General features: G+C 41.4%; 1 protein-coding gene across 10 annotated transcripts in view; it reads left to right on the top strand.

The window, feature by feature from the left end:
* Positions 1-19,597, top strand: part of TENM3 (teneurin transmembrane protein 3) — a 692,983-nt gene that overhangs the window by 617,153 nt on the left and 56,233 nt on the right. For all 10 annotated transcript variants that reach the window (XM_044225666.1, XM_044225665.1, XM_044225674.1 and 7 more), the window contains 4 exons: positions 1,543-1,689; positions 15,565-15,781; positions 16,803-16,922; positions 17,538-17,799. In XM_044225666.1, coding sequence (XP_044081601.1) covers positions 1,543-1,689; positions 15,565-15,781; positions 16,803-16,922; positions 17,538-17,799 — 746 coding nt within the window. The remainder of the gene's footprint in view (positions 1-1,542; positions 1,690-15,564; positions 15,782-16,802; positions 16,923-17,537; positions 17,800-19,597) is intronic.

The following is a 19,597-nucleotide window of genomic DNA, read 5'->3' as shown; positions in this document are numbered from 1 at the left end:
CTGATGGTATCCATAAGCATAATTTCATTTTCCCCTACCACAAGAGAATGTCAAAATAGTCTTCTTTCTCCTAGCTTTAATCTTAAGAGACAGAACGTCTCTTTGAGATATTTTCCTTTCAAGTTCCACAGTGGAAGAGGGGAAGCCAATATATGAATAATTCTTTCAAAATGATATAAAATAAACATCTTTAAACAGATCATTCCCTTAAATTTTGTCACCGAAACAAGAGTAGCATTCTGATTATAAGAAGCGGGATAACAAACCCCCATTGCTCTAGCAAATATTTTTGGCTCATAGGTATTCTATATCAAATTATAAATAATTCTGTCCAAAGAGATCTGATTAATAGCTAATTATTCTTACCATTTTGGAGCATCTATATCCTTGTTTCTGACAGTGTCACATCACACTCATAGACTAGAACACCAAACTCTGAGTATCATGCTCATAAACAGACCATTTGGCTGCATGCCAGATATCATCAGTAGGAAGTGGCAAAAATTGTTTTTTTTTTAATGTCATGTTAGACTGAAACAATTATAGATTTTGGATATATTAAATTATTTTAATCGTTTCCCAAATTTTCCCTCCTTGCCCATAAAAGCAGACAAGATAGGATATAAAGGTAACAGCATAAAAGCCTTAGGGAGATTGTCACAAAATATCACTCTTCGCTCTCTGTCTTGAAGCACGTCACTACCGTGTTTTTGTTCAGTCTATCAATGTTTTATTGTGGTCCTTATGGTATTTCATTTTGTCCGTCCTAAGTAATCAGATATGCACAGCTATTACATTTAGTTGGAAATCCTGTCGGTCCTGTCCCATCCGTATGCAGCCTGAATCCTGATGTTTGTTAGAATAGATGCTAAGCTGCTTCACTATTTCCTGGGCTTTGCTTATTCTGTGAAAAGGAATGTACTCTTGGCATAAAGTATAGTCATCAAGACTGGCCTATACTTTGTGCAGTTACTTAATGCACTGTAATTTCACATGAATGTACGGCAACTCTGAGGCCAGATAAAATTAACGTTCTCTTTTTAACATCGTTCCCATCCTCATTGCCTCTTTCACGCTTTTGAATTTAGAGGGAATTTTTTAAAGCAACAAGGTGCTGTAAGAAGGCATGTCCTAATGAGCGGCCATTGATGTCTTCAACTGATTAAAAATCGATTCTAGGGATTCTGAAATTATCTCGCCGAGATGCTCTTTCACACCATTACAATCAACCTTGTTGCTTTGCTCAAGAAAAAAAAAATTAAGTTAATTTTGTCTGGCCTGTGGCTAGTTAGTGGATCGTTCTATATATTTCTGTCCTGCACAGGTAAGTGGTGTCTCAAGGGTCAGGCCAATCAAAGATGCCACTTGGATAAGAATTAGATTCCTTAGAGACTGTTGCTGTTTCTATCCATGTGCAATTACAGTATTTGTGCTGTTTACAAAGGCCTGTTCCCACTAAGTGTCCCTTATCTGTTTATTTTGGGTGCGAAAACGTTCCATACTCAAATCACTTGTGTTTTCCTTCTTTGTCTCCTTTGACAGAGGGTTGTCCTGGGCTGTGCAACAGCAACGGAAGATGTACACTGGACCAAAACGGCTGGCATTGTGTTTGCCAGCCGGGGTGGAGAGGAGCAGGGTGTGATGTAGCCATGGAGACTCTCTGCACAGACAGCAAGGACAATGAAGGAGGTAAGAAATGCTGAGCGTGACAACAAGTGTGTGCCAGAGCACAGGTTTCTACATTACGTAGCTATTTGGTGCCCCCGAAAATCTGATCCCCCTAGATTAGGTTGATTGAAAAATGTATGAGTGCTGATCGAGTGATTTTTGCTCCCTATTTTCCCCGAAACAATTGCGAGATTGTTATCATTCAGGAAAAAGGCAAGGTCATCCAGCTCCTGTATAATGTTCATTGTCCTCCGTCGCTTTTCCTCATCGCGAGATGACGATTCGCCACATCCCAGTATATAGGGCCCTGTGAATTGGGAGCTCTAAAGCAATATTTTAATACCTAAACATTCCAAAAGTTGCGGGGCATTTCCCAAGCTCTTCTGATGAAAGCACGGGTGGGAAAGAAAATAGTGAAGAAAACAGCATCTGTGAAGCCGTTCTCCCGGTGTCTGTCTGTCCTTACACGTCACAGCCTGCTGAAAGATTGGGACAGTCCACCCCGGGTAGGCCCGTGGTTCAGAAGTAGTTCTTTCCCCTGTTGTGCACAGTTTCATTTCAGAGAATAAAGAGGGGCAGCTGGTGATTACTTGTCCGGTGATGACATGGGTGTCCCTTGTAGCCGCTCAGTTGGGGCGTGCATTTAGGCCTGAGTTTTTAGAAGGGACTTAGTTCCTAGCTGGGCCTCGGTGGCCACTTGCTCTGTGCTTGAGGTTGTGTTTCCCCACCTGCCTCCTTCGTTTCACCTGCCGTCTGGGAATGTCCACGGGAGCCAGACAGGCTTGTGAAGAGTGCAGGTGTTGGAGTCGGTTCTTCACCCTACCTTGGACCTATGTGACTTCACAATTGCTTCATCTATGAAACAGGAACAAAGGAGTTTTGGAAAGGGTTAAGCGAGAGAATGTAGGTACTTAATGTACTAAGTACTTAGTACATCACCAGGCAAATAGTATGTCGTTAGTAGCAGCTGCTCGGACTCCATTTTCCTTTTGCTTTCGTCTTGGCTGGCTGAAATTCATGTCAGGGAAGATTAAGTCTTTTCTTTCCTACATAGAGTGGATATGTTCTTTGGGAAGCAGAGGGACTAAAACCAACCCTCAATTCCCCCCCCAACCAACAACCATTCCTACAATGCACATGCGCACATACTACACCTGCATGCATATGCGCACATACTACACCTGCATGCACAGGCTCACATACTACACCTGCATGCACAGGCGCACATACTACACCTGCATGCACAGGCGCACATACTACACCTGCATGCACAGGCTCACATACTACACCTGCATGCACAGGCGCACATACTACACCTGCATGCACAGGCTCACATACTACACCTGCATGCACAGGCGCACATACTACACCTGCATGCACATGCGCACATACTACACCTACGCGCACATGCACAGGATACGCGTACCGTCTTTCTCAAACCGGGTGTATGTCATCTTCCAGACAACGCGCTGCCATTTTTAGTTTCTAACAAACTGTTTAATTTCCTTATTTTTTTTTTAACTTGGGCTGTCGAGAAACCTGAGCCACAAATTTGAGCCAAAGCTTCTTTTCCTTTTTCTCCTGATAGATAGGGTGGTCCTTACCCCTCAAAACTTTTCCCACCTAGTAATACCGTGTTGCCTCAACCACCCCCCACCGCGTAACTGCAGGCTTTGTAGAAACAGCAGCATTAATTCTCCAACCGCAGCCCAGATGGCAGCTTTCCTCATTGCTTTTGCCCCAAGAAGCCCCTGCCCCATTGTTTTCTATTGCCTAGGGAGGAAGGGGCGCTTCTTTCCCTCCTTGATCGTTTATTCCAGATTTTGTCTTCTGAAAGGAGATTACATTGAGGAGATTACATTGAGGAGGTTACAAACTCTCTCAGAGGGAAGCAGACTGCAGGGCCAGGTCTGCAGAGAAGTGGCAGAGTAATTTAGGGGCTAATCAACTCTTTAGTGTTGTTATCAGCTAAGGAGGGTTTTCCCTTGCCTCAAAATTTATCAGCTGTGAATTGGCCTGTTCCCCCTTTGTTTATTCTTATTAGCATGAAACTATGCTATCTCTAGGCTTTCCTCTCCAAGGGGAAATCTGGGCAGATAGAAGACCTCCTGTGGATTCTTTACTTATCTCATATAATTTGTATTCTTGTCCCTAACCTAATTTTGCTGATCTTCTGAGAAGGAATCTCAATGCCAGCTTTATTATACCTTGAGATCATAACCCTGGTGCCTTATAACCTAAGCTAGCGGGTGGCTTGAACTTAAGCTTTGACTGTATGAATAAAGACAGTATTTTCTACACCAAACCCACACCAAACCCCAAATCAAGGCACGTAATCAGGCCATTAAGGCTGTCGTTGTCCCTATATGAGGTCGGGAGAGCAGAATATTTAAAATAAGGCCCATACCTAAAATTTCATGACATATGCTAATTTGTGCTGGGATAGAACCATTGTTCAAAGTAAGTTTGTTGTCAGACGGTGAGGTTGCTGGAAAGGAGCCAAGTAGTTTAACATGTTAAGTGACTAAGGGAGGAAGAACAAATAAAGAGGTTGATTTGGCCCTAACCAGCGCGTCACTCAAACAGCTACTAGACCAGTCTGAGCAACATTGTACAAGATCTTTGCTTAAAAAAATAAGGGGCACCTGGTTGACGCAGTGGGTTAAGCCTATGCCTTTGGCTCAGATCATGATCTGAGTCCTGGGATGGAGCCTGGCATCGGGCTCTTGCCTGCTTCCCCCTGTCTCTCTGCCTGCTTGTGATCTCTCTCTCTCTGTGTCAAATAAATAAATAAAATCTTAAAAAAAAAAAAAAAGGTTGCTTATTATCCCCAGAACTGAAGAAGAAACATTAAAAAATTTTACAAGGGACATCATATTTGGGGAAATAATTATATTTTTTTTCTTAGACCAAGTGTCTTCCTTCTCCTCTAAAATGTACTTTTTCTTTACCAAATCTGGCTTGCCTCCTCTCCCCTAAGACTACAAATCCTCAACATCTGCATCGCACTGAATAGGTGCACCTCTTTGACCCTGGTGTCCCGTTTCCCCTTTATGTCTCTAAACTGTGTAAGAAAAGGCAGTCTTGGGGACCTGGGTGACTCAGTGGGTTAAAGCCTCTGCCTTCAGCTCAGGTCATGATCTCAGGGTCCTGGGATTGAGCTCTCTGCTCCCCTCTCTGTCTCTGCCTGCCTCTCTGCTTGTGATCTCTCTCTCTGCCAAATAAATAAATAAAATCTTAAACAAACAAACAAAAGGCAGTCTTAGGAGGGAATTCAGTATGAGGCATGGAAGGAAGAGACTACCAATGAAATGCAATGGGGAAATTTATCGGTAACCCCTCCCTCAACACCCACACAGTCGTAAGAAGTGACTCTGCTATTCAAGTGGGCCTTATTTCTTTAAGGCTCAAATAAACAAACTTGTCATGTACCCAGGGTCACCGGCATTTCAGAACTGAGGGCAGTCTTTTACCCATGGTAAAGGCCCTGACAAAGCTCTGCACTCTGTATGGAATCAACCAGATACCTCCCCAAACTGCTTCTCAAATCTAGCTCCAGAGTCCAACAGAGGCTTTGGCACAGAGCCTCTGCAAAAAGGCTGGCAATGGAATAGAAGATGTTCAAATCATGCAGCCGAAGTCGGAAATGAATTGCCGGGCCAGGTAGTTGTGTATGACATGTCCCAGCCTCACCATATCCGGCCCTACTTGAGAAAGCTTTCCGAGCAGAGAATGAGCAGAGCATGCCTAGCCTTGGCTTATCAATATTTCTTCTTCTACTCCTTCTGCGCCTACAAAGTCAGCCTCCCTCTGGGCCAAGCCACTGCCCGTTCGTATCCCAGAGCTCGCTCTGATGGTGAAGTTGGTAAGATCAGAGAAAAGGCAGGCGAAGAGTGGGGGAACTGGTCACCATTTAATGCAGTGTGACCAGAACTGGGGTGACAGACCGTGAGCCTCCGCTGCCTCATTCTCTACTCGAGTGTCGCCTTCAGTCAGCTTTTGAAAATGGCCCCATCTGTCTCCCCACTTGCCTGACCACGGGCTCCCCACTCCCCTCCACAAGGACATCCCTGGTGTTTATTATTCTCACCAGGAGAGACTCTGGTGGCGCACGATAGAAATTCCATTCAAACGGTCTTAAGCTTTAAAAAAAGAAAAACGTATTAGCTTATATAACTGAAAAATACAGAGAGAGCTGCACCTGGGTGTTTCCACAATGGTAACAGAAATCTGGGTTAATTCATCTGTCAGCTCTGCTTTAGTCCGCGTGGCACCCCTCCCGGCCTGTCGCTTCCTCACAATGTCCCCCAGCAGCTTGGCTTCACGTCGCACCGCATAACAGCCCCACACAAGGAGACAGCCTTTCTCGGTGGTTACAGGAGGCCTGGGTCTGAGCCTGACCCTCATCGGCTTGAATTATGTCCCACGCCTGCAGAACAGTTGACATTCTGTCACCAGAAGAAAGGGGTGTGGGTACGGGATAGGCAGAAAAACAGATTCTACCACAGGAATATTACAGCTATCCACAGCATTTCATTTTCGTCTAACCAGAGAATATAATCCAATAACTACTTCGTAGAGCTCATAGAATTCTGTTACTCTCAGGAGGAAATCCTCTATTCCTTCTTTCCTTCTTTCCCACAGAATTATAGTCTTCTCACATGAGAACAAGAAAAGCAGCCCCGAACCTCCATTCGCTTTCCAACCCCCAGGATGGCAAAGCGCTCTCCAGTTCCCCCTACATCCTTTTTTAAGCCTGGCTGGTTTTTTTACGTGGCGTGCCCACTGAGAATCTCATTCAGTAGAGGGTTTCTTGATTTTAAATAGCTCCCCAGATGGTGGCCCCACTCTGCAAGCATCAAATGCGAAAGCTTGCCAGAGGCAATTATACCTTTATAACAACTTAAGATGCTTATTACCAAGACAATTCTTGGGGCCGCTGGGTAGCTCAGTCAGTTGAGCATCCGACTCTTGATCTCAGCTCGGGTCTTGACCTCAGGGTTGTGAGTTCAAGCCCCGCATTGGTCTCTACACTGGGCGTGGAGCCTCCTTTAAAAAAAATTTTTTTCAGTACATAAACAAGATGATTTCTCCAAAATATGTTATCATTGTTACCATGTTCCCATCTTCCTAGTTAGAGTACCTTTTGACATCTTGCTTCCCCTGTCTGGTCCTCCAATGGATAGCTCCCCTGTGGGTTCTTAACGCATGGGACTCAAGTCCGCTCTTAGAGATTGGGTAGTTGAGGACACAAAAATACTAACCTTTATGCAAGAATAGGGACAGGCCAGAATACAGTGCTAGGAATGACACATCTTACTTGTAATTAGATAGTTTTTAATTTTTTGGTTGGTTCTTTTGCTGTTTGGTTTTTTTGTTTTGTTTTGTTTTGTTTTTGTTTATTGGTGGTTTCGTTGGTTGTAGTGGGAGGTTTTTGTTGTTTTGGGGGGTTTTGTTTTTTGTTTTTTGTTGTCCTTCAGAAGCATTAGTTTGTGGGGATATGTCAGGAAAATGGACCTAGAACAGGCTTTTTCTTTTTCTTTTTCTTTTTTTTTTAAGTGGAGGCTAATGACAATAGAGAGGAAAGCACAATTCAACTGAGGTTATTCAGAAATTAGAAAGATTAAAAACAGTCAGGAGAGAGAGGGAGACAGAACACAAACAGGAGTTTCAGACGGCAAGAAAATGTGGGAGTACGCTAGCAGTAAAACCCAGAAGTGGGAAGATGAATGAAATGTTAATGTAAGCAGCAGAATGAGTAGGGCAAGTGCGCAGGGCCATCTAAGTTTGGAGATTACCAGATGAAAATAAGAAGATGTTTGAAAATAGATTCCTTAAAAAGTTCTAGCAGGAAGATGGGACTACTGTGTTCTCCAAATGCATATTAAAATAAAATTTAAATAAATAAAATAGAGAGTACCAGAATTGGGAAGAAAGGCACGGGCAAGGAGGTGGCTTAAAAAAACAAGGTGAAGAAGAGGAAGAAGCAGCAAAAGGAAGGGAGGGAGGAAAGAAGGAAATTAGGAAGGAAGGAGGAAAGAAGGAAAAGAGAAAAGAAAAGAACGAAAGGATTATAGGAGATCATAAGTACTTCGCGAGAGAAGATTCCAGATATCAGAACGCAAGAGTGGCACTCAGAGTCTCAGAATTAAAATATATTTTCCTGGTAGATCGTAATCTAGTGGGATAATTACTACTAGTTTGAAAGACTCTACAGTTTAGGGGAGAGACCTGGGTTCTTCTGAACCATTTTGCTCTGCACAGAATTTTTAGAGAAGTGTCAATTGCTTTCAAGGAAAGAGAAGTCCAGCCTGTGCCCTCTGATGCAAAGCACCCCAGTAGCTGCACAGTGGCACACAAGGAACATGGGGTTTTACTGCTATACTGGAATAAGACTGAGAGGGAGAGAAAAGTCAAAGCCACAGAGGCTGGAATTAAACGTCCTCCCTATAATTTGCAGCCAGTACCAGTAGCTGCTACTTGAGGTTTCAGAATATAGAAACGGGACAGACATGGGATGTCTTCAGAACCAGGTCTCCTTGATCCGCGTGTCTCCACCTTCCGGAGGTCTGCACTCGTGGGGAGAGTTGGTAGTAGTAGCCGCAGTGTACAAAGTGTATTCGCATCGTCAAAGAGCTGACGGCCATCGACAACTTGCTGTGTATATTTCTGCTCCTCCTTAATGAGTTTATAGGCACATTTATGTTTCTAAACTTAAATGGGATAGGTGCTGTTCTAAATTTGATTCTGCCAAAGAATCTATCTTCATTATTATTATGTTGATGACGATGATGTTACATTTGTTACCATACTCTACATCATTCGTTTTTGATGTCGTGTTCCATGATTCATTGTTTGCGTGTAACACCCGGTGCTCCATACAGTCCATGCCCTGCTTAATACCCATCACCAGGCTCACCCATCCCCCAGCCTCCTCCCTTCTAAAACTATCAGTTAGTTTCCATACTCTCTCATGGTTCGTCTCCCCCTCTGATTCCCTGCCTCCTTATCTTTCCCTTCCTTCTCCTAATGTCCTCCATGCTATTCCCTATGTTCCACAAATAAGTGAAACCATATGATAATTATCTTTCCTTGTTTGACTTATTTCACTCAGCATAATCTCCTCCAGTTCCATTCATGTTGCTACAAAAGTTGGGTATTCATCCTTTCCGATGGAGGCATAATACTCCATTGTATATGTGGACCGTATCTTCTTTATCTGTTCGTCCATTGAAGGGCATCTCGGCCCTTTCCACAGTTGGCGATTGTGGACATTCCTGCTATGAACACTGGGGTGTATGTGGCCCTTCTTTACATCTGTATCTTTGGGGTAAATACCCAGTAGTGCAATTGCTGAGTCATAAGAGAGCTCCATTTTTAACTTTTTGAGGAAACCCCACACTGTTTTCCAAAGTGGCTGTACCAATTTGCATTCCCACCACCAGTGTAAGAGGGTTCCTCCTTCTCCATAAACTCTCCAACATTTGTTGTTTCTTGCCTTGTCAATTTTTGCCATTTTAACTGGTGTAAGGTGGTATCTCAATGTGGTTTTGATTTGAATTTCCCTGATGGCTAATGATGTTAACGTTTTTTCAGTTGTCTGTTAGCCATCCGTCCGAACAGACAATTCCCCAAAGAATCTATCTTTTTAGAGATTTTTTTTCAAGCCAGTACACAGAGGTCTATATCATATTTTATAATAGAAATGTAGATATAGTCATTAACTTTACTACTACGTTAATAATAATTATTAATAATAACCTAGTTGTTTCTTTTTTTCTTTTTTTGCTCTTAGTGTAAGACAGATATGTAAAACATCCCTCTGTCGCTGTGTGTATCTGCATATAAATCCTTCTGTGAATGTACAAGTCTTTCTTTTGGACAGATTTTAAGAAGTGAGATTTTTAGGTTGAGGGGTATTTAAATTTTTAATTTTCATCACCAAGTCCCCTTGCAAGTAGGTTTTACCCCCATGTCCTTCATCAGGACAAGAGTGTTTATTTTCTCCATGTCTGTAGTCTGTACATAATCTTTCCACCCGAACAAAATTGTCCAACAAGTGAAAAGCAGGAATGTTGCCTGACGGGTGGAAATGATTCCATTTTTATTGTTTTAGTTTACATTTCTCTAACTACTGATTCTATTGGTAATCATTACATATGCTTCTTGGCCATTTGTATTTCTTCTTTTGCTAATTGTTTATTTCTCTTGCCCTTTTTTCCCCCCTTATTAGTGGCTTGACTTTTCCTTTTAATTTTTAGGACTTCTTTATATATGTTACTTATTAATTCTCTGTAGGCATGTTGTAGATATTTTGTCCCAGGTTTTCATTTCTCTTTTCACTTTGTTGATGGTGTCTTTCATCATGCAGCAGTTTTCATTGATATGAGGTAAATTTTGACAAGGCGTATCTTTTCAGGAACTCTAGGTTGTGTGTCTTCAAAAAGAAATAGGGCCTTTTTCCTTTGTAAGATTATGTAATCTTTCATATCCTTTCTTCTAATGCTTTTTTATGGTTGTGTGGGTTTGTTCATGTCCAATTAATCAAGAACATTTGAAATAACCGTTGGGATGAAAAAGAAACCAGACTCAAGGGTGAGCACAGTGCTGAGTGTTGGAGAAGGGTAAGAAAAGAAAACCAAGAGGGTGTTTGCTGCATCTTCAAGACATCATTTTGATCTGTTTCAATCTAACTATGTCTAGGAACCGAATCCATTCTTCCATTCCTTCAGCAAATACAAAGTACACTGACTTCGTGCCAAGATGTGTGCTAGATACTGGGGATACAGTGGTGGACTCAGCTCTCAAGGAGCTTCATGAGCCATTGCTTAAGCCGCTAGCTGAAGGAACGGGGAGAAGGCCCCGGGGTCCAGGGAGTAGGGGGCTAGAGAACAGGTCAGAGGTCTCTAGGCAGAGGAAACAATAATGATGAAGGCTTTTAAAAGCCACCGTAAAGGGTTCTACACTCAGAAGGCAGCAGAGGCCAAATAAAGAATGCATCTTAGCTAGAGAAGTGAAGTCATCACATCTGATTTCTACAGAGATGACTCTGCTGGAAGTGTAGATGAATAGTTGGCACAAGGCTGGGACCCAGGAAACCAAACTATTGAAGAGATCTTGTTGAGAGATGAGCATAGTGGCCTGAAGGGCAGTCTCAGTGAAATGGAAAAAAAGAGACTGATTCAAGAGATATTTGGGATGAAGAAAAGAAGGACCTGATCATTGATTAGGTACAGAGAAAAAGGAAGAGAGGAGTCAAGGATGACACTCAGGTCTCTACTTTGAGAGACTTGATGGGTAGAAGGTGGAACTATTCACCAACTAGGAAATACAGAAGAAAACAGCTTGTTTAGAGGAAATTAGATATGCTGTGTTTTGGACCCACTAAGCTTTTGGTGCCCATATAAGATCCAAATGGAAATATCTGGAAAGCAGTTTGTGGATCTGAAGTGCAGAAGAATGATTAGCCTAGACATCTGTGAACATAGAGATAAAACCCACAGAGAGATACACACAAAAAACAAGAATAGCCAGAAAGTCAAACATGATTCCAATTCAGTAATAAATGAATTTCATGCATGTCACAGAATGGGGACTTTAAGAAGTAATGAAAGGTTTACCTATCCACTTTGAAAATTCTGAAGTCTACAGATAAATTATTCCATCAGAATTTCTATCTCTGCTTCTAACTTGGAATGGGGGAAAGGGGCTTCCAAATACTGCGGGAAAGGGTGGTAGACATTAATTAACTTTTGAGTTAAAAAAGAAAATACCTTAAAAGAAAATGCATGGAGGCTCCTGAGTGGTTCAACGGGTTAAAGCCTCTGCCTTCAGCTCAGGTCATGATCCCAGGGTCCTGAGATTGAGCCCTACATTGAGCTCTCTGCTCATCAGGGAGCCTGCTTCCTCCTCTCTCTCTCTCTCTCTCTCTCTCTCTGCCTGCTTCTCTGCCTGCTTGTGATCTCCGTCTGTCAAATAAATAAATAAAATCTTAAAAAGGAAATGCATGATTTTTTATCCAGTCAGTAAATTAAGGTTTTGAAAAACGGGTTCAGCTATCCATAGCTACTAGAAAGCAGCATGTGAGTTTTGAAAAGCAGATCAAAGCCAGCATAGGGATAACCTAGGAGAAGACCTGGAGTCAGAAGTTTTAATAATCTGGCAAAATATGCATTGTCTAAATTGCCAGAAACAACGTTAAGAATGGTTGGAAGAATACAAGGAAGAGAACAGGGTAGAAACATTAAAGTAAGACCAGAGATGGCAAGCTATGACCTCTGGGGCAAAGGATGTTTTTGTTAATAAAGTTTTATTGGAACACACCCATTCATTTCCATAATGTCTACAGCTAGCTTTAGCTCTGTAAAGGTGGAGTTGAAACGCGCCACAGAGACTGCGTGGCCCACAGCCGAAATTATTTACTACCTGGCCCTTTGCAAAGTAAGTTTGCCAACCACTGTTAGAGTCCCACGAAAGCCTAATGTAAGATGAGAACCTGTTTTAAGATAATAACTAGAGCTATAATGTTCAGGATTGAGTGGATGGAAGCATCCACTAGATTATCTGCTTTCCCTCAAAGTACCACTTGTATTGCAAAGAAAGAAAGGCTCTTAACTGATCACTGAATTTATTATCCAGGGGGGTTTGAGCATTTATGATTTTTTTTATTTTTCATGATTAATTCTATTAGATATGATGTCTATACCAATATAAATTTAAACCAAATGAATATCCCTGGTACTAAAAGGAATCTCAACGATTTGGGGAAACTATTCCACAAAGACAATTTTACTACCGTGTACATTTGAGCAAGTGGATAATCAACTTAGTTGTATTAGGTAGCCCTAACTATGTAAGCACAAAGAATGAAAAATGTTTTCTCAAGTTATAGGGAGCCAGATTCATAACCATCCGTCACTTGCTTGGGCAAGTTACTGATAAACTCTGCAGAAAAATAACAAACTGTGTGTCCCTGCATCTTGGCTGTTGAAAATGAGATTCTTTGTCTGATTGATGTTAGCAGAGAGGCTTGTAAAAATGCATTTCCAGCTGATTAGTTCAGAAGGTGTCAATCTCTTGCAGTCTTATGACCCGCAGACGACACGCCAGATGTACATTTGCTTTTTATAAACTAACAAAGATGAATGACTACATGTGAACATTCCTCTTCGGCAACCTATTGCCTAAAGGAAGATACTGGAGTTGTGGTGTGGTTGGGGGGGATGGGAGAGGACGAGGGCATCTAATCTTTAATTTATAAGATTAACAGAGATAAAATTTAATAATTGGAAGTCCTTTCTCTAGTGAGTAGTTTCTATTTAGGTTAAAGAATGAATGGAAGGGAAAAACCTGCAAGAATATAAAATATTTGTGTGAAATAATTCTCCCAACCATACACACACCCATTCAAAAGTCATGGAGTAAGAACTCTTAAATATATCCTAAAACACATAACTGAAGATTCCTTATAGTCTCAATATATAATCATAGATTGTTACTGAAGGGGTTTTATTTTTTAATTGGTTTCTTTTGAAGCTAGAAATGATACTGGAGCATTAGTTCAATAGTCTACTACTTTAAAAATCCAAGTCTTAATAACTATTTCTCTTTCTTTGAGAGAGACATAGAAAAAAATATATACAATGTATTACATTATTATAGCTTCGTGAAAAGTAAGCCTGTAGCATAGTTTTATCTTTCTTCCAGAAATACAGAGAAACATTGAGATATTTTTATCCTCGTGGCCTTTTGGCTAAGAAAGTAGTATTTTGATAAATTTATATAAAATTTCAAAGCTCAGTTTCACTTGATTTGCTTAAAACATGATTTAAATTTTTATCAAAGGAATAAAACTACACTTTCAAATAATTAATACATTTTTTAAAAAAATGTAACAGACATCTACATAAAAGTTATGTAACTATCATAAGGAAACAATATATAGGAAGATCTGCTGGTCAGAAATTCTGACCCATCATGGTAACAAATTAAAATATGTAAAAGAAGTCCAACACCCTAAGTTTAATTCAAGTATTCACGTATTAAGCTTGTTTTTCAACTACAAGGGAAATAGTGAAGGGATTTTTAGTTGTTTTCGCTGGATAAACTAAGTCTCTTTCAGTATTAAGTGACAGAAAACCTAACCCACGCAGGCATGAGGAAGAAGAGAATGGCTTGACTTCTACAACTGAAAAGCCCGGGATCACAGGTGCAGCTTGTTGCAAAAACCCTAAAGATGCCACGATGACCTCTTGTTTTCCTCTCCAGCTCTTGGCTCTGCTTCTTCAACAGCTACATTGCCTGGGAGGTTCTCCTATAGGAGCAGCTGGATTGAGGCAGCAGCCTCACAGCCTTACAGCTCCAACGGGTGGGGGTGAGGGAAGGGGGAATCTCTGCAGACGGTTCCTGAAATTCACTCCAGATAGACACGTTAGGTCAAATGGACACTTCTGAACCAAACATGAAGGGGGAAATGCACAGAGACTGAGCGGTGGGGATGATGGATATGGAAATGAAAGTGTGCAGCTGTTGCCCAAAGAAGAGGAAATGAGTTTTGAGAGAACTCACAAGTGTTCACTACAGTTCTGCTTCAGGTGGGCAAAAATGACTTAAGGATGCTGATCCAGGGCCTCTCATCTCGTTTCTGACCTTACCTGTGTTGTTGCTGACCTACTTTTAGACTGGACAACATTAACTCAATTTAGTCTATTTTCTTGCATCTGGGTTTGCTGTCAGATGATGAAGGGGCAAACTTATATTCTATTAATAAGAGTGGCCTAAAGCCAAAACAGCTTCGTGGCTAGTATGGTGGTTTTTTTTTTTCAAATAGAAGTTATTATAAAAGCCCTTGTGTAAATAAAATATGTAGGTCAACTAGATATTTTCAACTGAGTTTGCCATAATAAGGTCATACTAAGACTTGAGACTTGGGTTTGAAGATTTTAAGACCATGTGTCCAATCTCTCAAGAACGTAAAGTCTTCAGAAACTAATGTTTTTATTAATCTCTACTGAGAAGAGTCGTTGCCAAGCAGATCAAAATCCATGTATCAGCTGGTCAGTGAGAGAATGATCTTAAGGGATAATGTCACTAAGTCATTGTAACCTAACACTCTTGTCCACTAATGAGTTGGTTTATGTTTTGAACAAAATACTTACATGGGCCGTGGAAGGTGGTTTCCTTTTGATGTTCCTGGAGAAGGCGCTAGCAGATTCTTTCTGTCCGTTACACTTTTCACATGACCAGCACTGTAGGTCAGTTTTCTTATGGTGAGCTTCTTGTCATTTCCAATAGTCCAACTCACTTAACATTTTCACATTTTAAAGTAACACCTCCATTTTTGTGGCCATCCTATGAGGGGCTCAGGGTCCTGTTCAACATTTGAGGGATGCCTTCCCTTTATCTGGAACATACTTTACCTTCCTGGAGAAAGCTGTGTCCTCGAAAAGTGGTTGGCTCATCTCATCCATTGTACCTTGAATTGTATTAGCTTCACTTCACAGACATTCATTTTCTGACCTTTCCCCAAATTTTAGAACTTCACCCTACATAGGTCCAAAACCACAGACCCATGGTGCTCCCTTGTGTTAACTCTGACTGCATTTTCTCTAAAATAGAGAAGGCATCCATAATTAGAATTAAAACAAATCTGTAGTCCTTCCTACTCCTAATAGATTATTCCAATCAGCAATTTTTTATTTCTTGCTCAGAATCCGCCATCTCCAATCCAAACATTTACTCCACGTGAAAGAGGCTGCCAAGTCTTTCCAAAAAGCATGCCTCATAGAAATCACTCTCAGAATCCAGGAAGATTCCCTGGATCTGAAAGAAAACGAGCCAACGAACAAAACACGTACCAAGAGGAATTCTCTGACCGGCTTGCACTTCTCTCCGCAGATGGGCTCGTTGACTGTATGGACCCCGACTGCTGCTTCCAGAGCTCCTGCCAAAACCAGCCTTACTGCCGCGGACTACCTGACCCTCAGGATGTCATCAGCCAGAGCTTGCAGTCCCCCTCACAGCAAGCCGCCAAATCCTTCTACGACCGAATCAGTTTTCTTATAGGGTCCGACAGCACCCATGTCATACCCGGAGAGAGCCCTTTCAATAAGAGGTTAGTGCCTTTTCTCCTTCATGTCGATTTGTAGCCATGTTATCAGTAGTTCCGTGCACGTTAGACGAAATGCTGAGGACTGTGGATTTGAGGAGCGAGCTTTGCCTTTCAACGCAGTTTTTCCTCTTTAGGCAAATCCCTCACCAAACTTCGCATCTCGGGCGTTTTTGACACAGTTCACGTGCTTTGTCGATTTCAGTACCTGAGCCGTAACAGGACATCCCATTAAGGAGTCAATAAATCTTCATTTAACTAGTTGATTTTGTTAGCGCAGTTGGAAATGTTTCAAGAGAAGCAGTGAAAAGACCCCAAAAGGCAAAACAGAAGTGAGCTTTTTTTTTTTTTTTTTTTAGCTGAGCTCGCTAAATAATATAAATTATGAATTAATGTAATGGAACTGCTAACGGCATGGCAATAAGATTGCATAAGCTGTTTGACTGGTGCTTTGCAGAGCAGTAATGACCTGAAAATAAACCAGTAAGTGAAAGCAGGTGTCTTGTGTCTCGCTGAGTAAAAGAAGATGATTTACACTAGAACTCCTGGATCTGCCGTAATTTAACAGCATTAATGCAGTTAGACCCAGCAGTTGATTAAAAGTTGTTGCACAAATGTGCCTTATTGCCCCTTTAAATCTTATACTTCTTGGTCCCTGCAGATTTACGGATTGCCTTGGAATTAATTGGAAGGTATACTTTTCTTCATGTAAGCGCCAGATATATGACTTATGAAAAAGCGCAGTTTATAATTTTAAAAAATCCATCTCTAAATTATGGGTCTTGATAACTCTCCAAAACGCAGATTGCAACAAATTAAAACCCCGGGTAAACACCAGGCATTTAGAGAATGTGAATTGGGCTGAATTAAAAGGGGCATTGTCTTGGGACCCTTTGGGTCTGGTTTTTGTGAATAACAAGTGTGTGTGACAGTGTTATTTTATGCTTAGGTTGAATTATCTCTAAATCATGATAATGCGGAGCCGAGAAGACGAATGTTCGTTTTAATTCTTCTACTTTTCCCACAGCCTTGCATCCGTCATCAGGGGCCAAGTACTAACTGCTGATGGAACTCCACTGATTGGAGTAAATGTCTCGTTCTTCCATTACCCAGAATATGGATACACTATTACCCGCCAGGATGGAATGTGAGTTAAGTTAGTCCCACGGCACTCCCTCCGTTTGAAATATTCTCAGTATAAAAACGGGGCATTCTTATATCTCCCAGGATGTTTTATTATCCCTTTTAATATAGAGCCGCATCAACTAATAGTCTCCAGAACTCTGTGACGGTGTGTGTGCAGAGACTTACATGTAGCTCCTTAAAACTTGATTTCATTTGCTAAGACATGATAACGGTGTTCTAGTTTTGTAGGAGAATTTTCTTCGTTTGAGAAGATTCATGTTGAAATACTTAGGAGTGACCTTCCATAACACCTACTACTTAAGCTTAGATGGTTCTGAAAAAAATAAGTAGGTGGGCAGATAAATAAAGCAATTCTGATCGCTTCTCGGCCTTTTGGCTAAGATCAAGTGATAAAGCAAATTTGGAAAGATGTTAATAAATTGGTAAATCTTAGTAAAAGGCGTCTGGGTGTTCCTTGAATAGTTACTTTAATATTCCTGTAGATTTGCAACTCTGTCGTATATAGGTTGGGAGAAAAGTTGGTTTCCTTTGTAAAGCGAATTTATTTAAGGAGCCGAGTGTTGTTGGAAGCGGTATGGAATCAAATAATTCACCAAGTCATCTTGTTTTTTCTTAGGTTTGATTTGGTGGCAAATGGCGGGGCCTCTCTTACTTTGGTCTTCGAACGCTCCCCATTCCTCACTCAGTATCATACCGTGTGGATTCCATGGAATGTCTTTTATGTGATGGATACCCTCGTCATGAAGAAGGAAGAGAATGACATTCCCAGCTGTGATCTGAGTGGATTTGTGAGGCCAAATCCCATCATCGTGGCTTCTCCTTTATCTACGTTTTTCAGATCTTCTCCTGAAGACAGCCCCATTATTCCCGAAACACAGGTAGGATGTTCTAACGGCCGTACTTCTAAGGAAACTGTTTTCAGATCATGTGGTTTCCAAAGAATCTTAAAAAAGGATTTTCAGAATTCCAGCACTCTCCTAAATCATTCCACAGACTGAAACACAGAATGTAGGGTGTGTAGGGGTGGCAGGGGAGGAGGGTATACGCGTGCATGAATAGTTAATACTGTAGTAGGATATCTAGTTATTTCTTAAAGATATATTCAAAAAACTTTTTTTGTTCAGGCTATACTATGTCTGTATATATTTATTTAGTTGTAGCTAACAGCTTAAATTCAACAGCGAATAACATCTTCATTCATGTACTTGTTCACTGGAAAAAGGTTTTGATACAATATGCTCCTTATGTCCTACTGACAGGGTAACTAGTGCTGTTATACGTGGTCATTACGGTCAATGACTTTCTGTTAAATTATAATTATAAGTTAAAAAAGTCATCAGAAAAGATGATTTTTAGCAGCAAATGTTCATTAATTTTCTCAAGACATTTTTATCTGAAAAAACTTGGTATTAAGTCTTACATTCTAACAGTTTATGATAAAGCCTGTTCTCCTCAGGGGGGAAAAAAGCTATATAACTTTTCTAAAAATAACTAGACTTTCACTATTCCTTTTATCTTCTGAAATATCTGGAGATTGTCTTCCTTCCTCTTTCTGTCCAATTAGAAAAACCTTGGGGTCTTAAAGATAGGACATTAGGCACAAGAATACTGGACTTTATTCATAAATGGCTAAGTAAAACTATGCGGTCTTTATTTTTTTTTTTTTAAAGATTTTATTTATTTATTTGTCAGAGGGAGAGGGAGAGAGAGCGAGCACAAGCAGACAGAGAGGCAGGCAGAGGCAGAGGGAGAAGCAGGCTCCCTGCCGAGCAAGGAGCCCGATGTGGGACTCGATCCCAGGACGCTGGGATCATGACCTGAGCCGAAGGCAGCTGCTTAACCAACTGAGCCACCCAGGCGTCCCTTTATTTTTTTTTTTAAAGATTTATCTGCGAGAGAGACAAACTCAACAGGGGGGAGGGGCATGAGCTCGGAGCTGGACACAGGGCTCCATCCCGCCGCCCCGAGATCATGATGTGAGCCGAAATCAAGTTGGTCGCTTCACCAACTGAGCCACCCAAACAGCCCAGAAATATGCTGGTTCTAAAATACAGCAGCACAGAGCAGCTTTGCCCCATTCACTCTTGAAATATTTATTTGACACCAGGCATTGTTAGACTAGAAGGAAGCAGTAAGCCAATCAGACCAAAGCTCCTTGGTCTCAAAGAGCTTTAGAGCTGATGGGAAGAGAGACGACAAATGTACAAACGTATGTCAGCCTGTGAATACGACTTACTTTTCAAAGATAAAACAGGGTCAGTTGATGGAGGTACAATTTTGCAAAGTGTAGTCTAGGAAGGCCTCCTTGATAAGTTGATGTTTCAGCAGAAAGTTTAAGAAAAATGAAAGAATAAACCCCAAAATAGAAGGATATTGCAGTTCGTGCTGGGAGCAAGTTCAGAAGCTCCGAGCAAAGACCATGCTTGGCTTGTTCACAGAGTGGCACAGAGACCAGCAGGTGTGGCTTGAGGGAAGGGGTGACACACAAACCACCAATCCTTGAAGACCGTGGCCGCCTTTTTTTTTTTTTTTTTAAGATTTTACTTACTTATTTGAGAGAGAGAGAACGCATGGAGGGTGGAAGGGGCACGGGGCAGAAGAGGGAGAGAATCTCAAGCAGATACTCCTCGCTGAGTATGGAGCCCAGTGCGAGGCTCAATCCCACAACCACGAAAT

Source organism: Neovison vison, chromosome 11, assembly GCF_020171115.1.
Source record: "Neovison vison isolate M4711 chromosome 11, ASM_NN_V1, whole genome shotgun sequence".
NCBI lineage: Eukaryota > Metazoa > Chordata > Mammalia > Carnivora > Mustelidae > Neogale > Neogale vison.
This window is presented reverse-complemented; position numbering and strand designations above follow the sequence as displayed.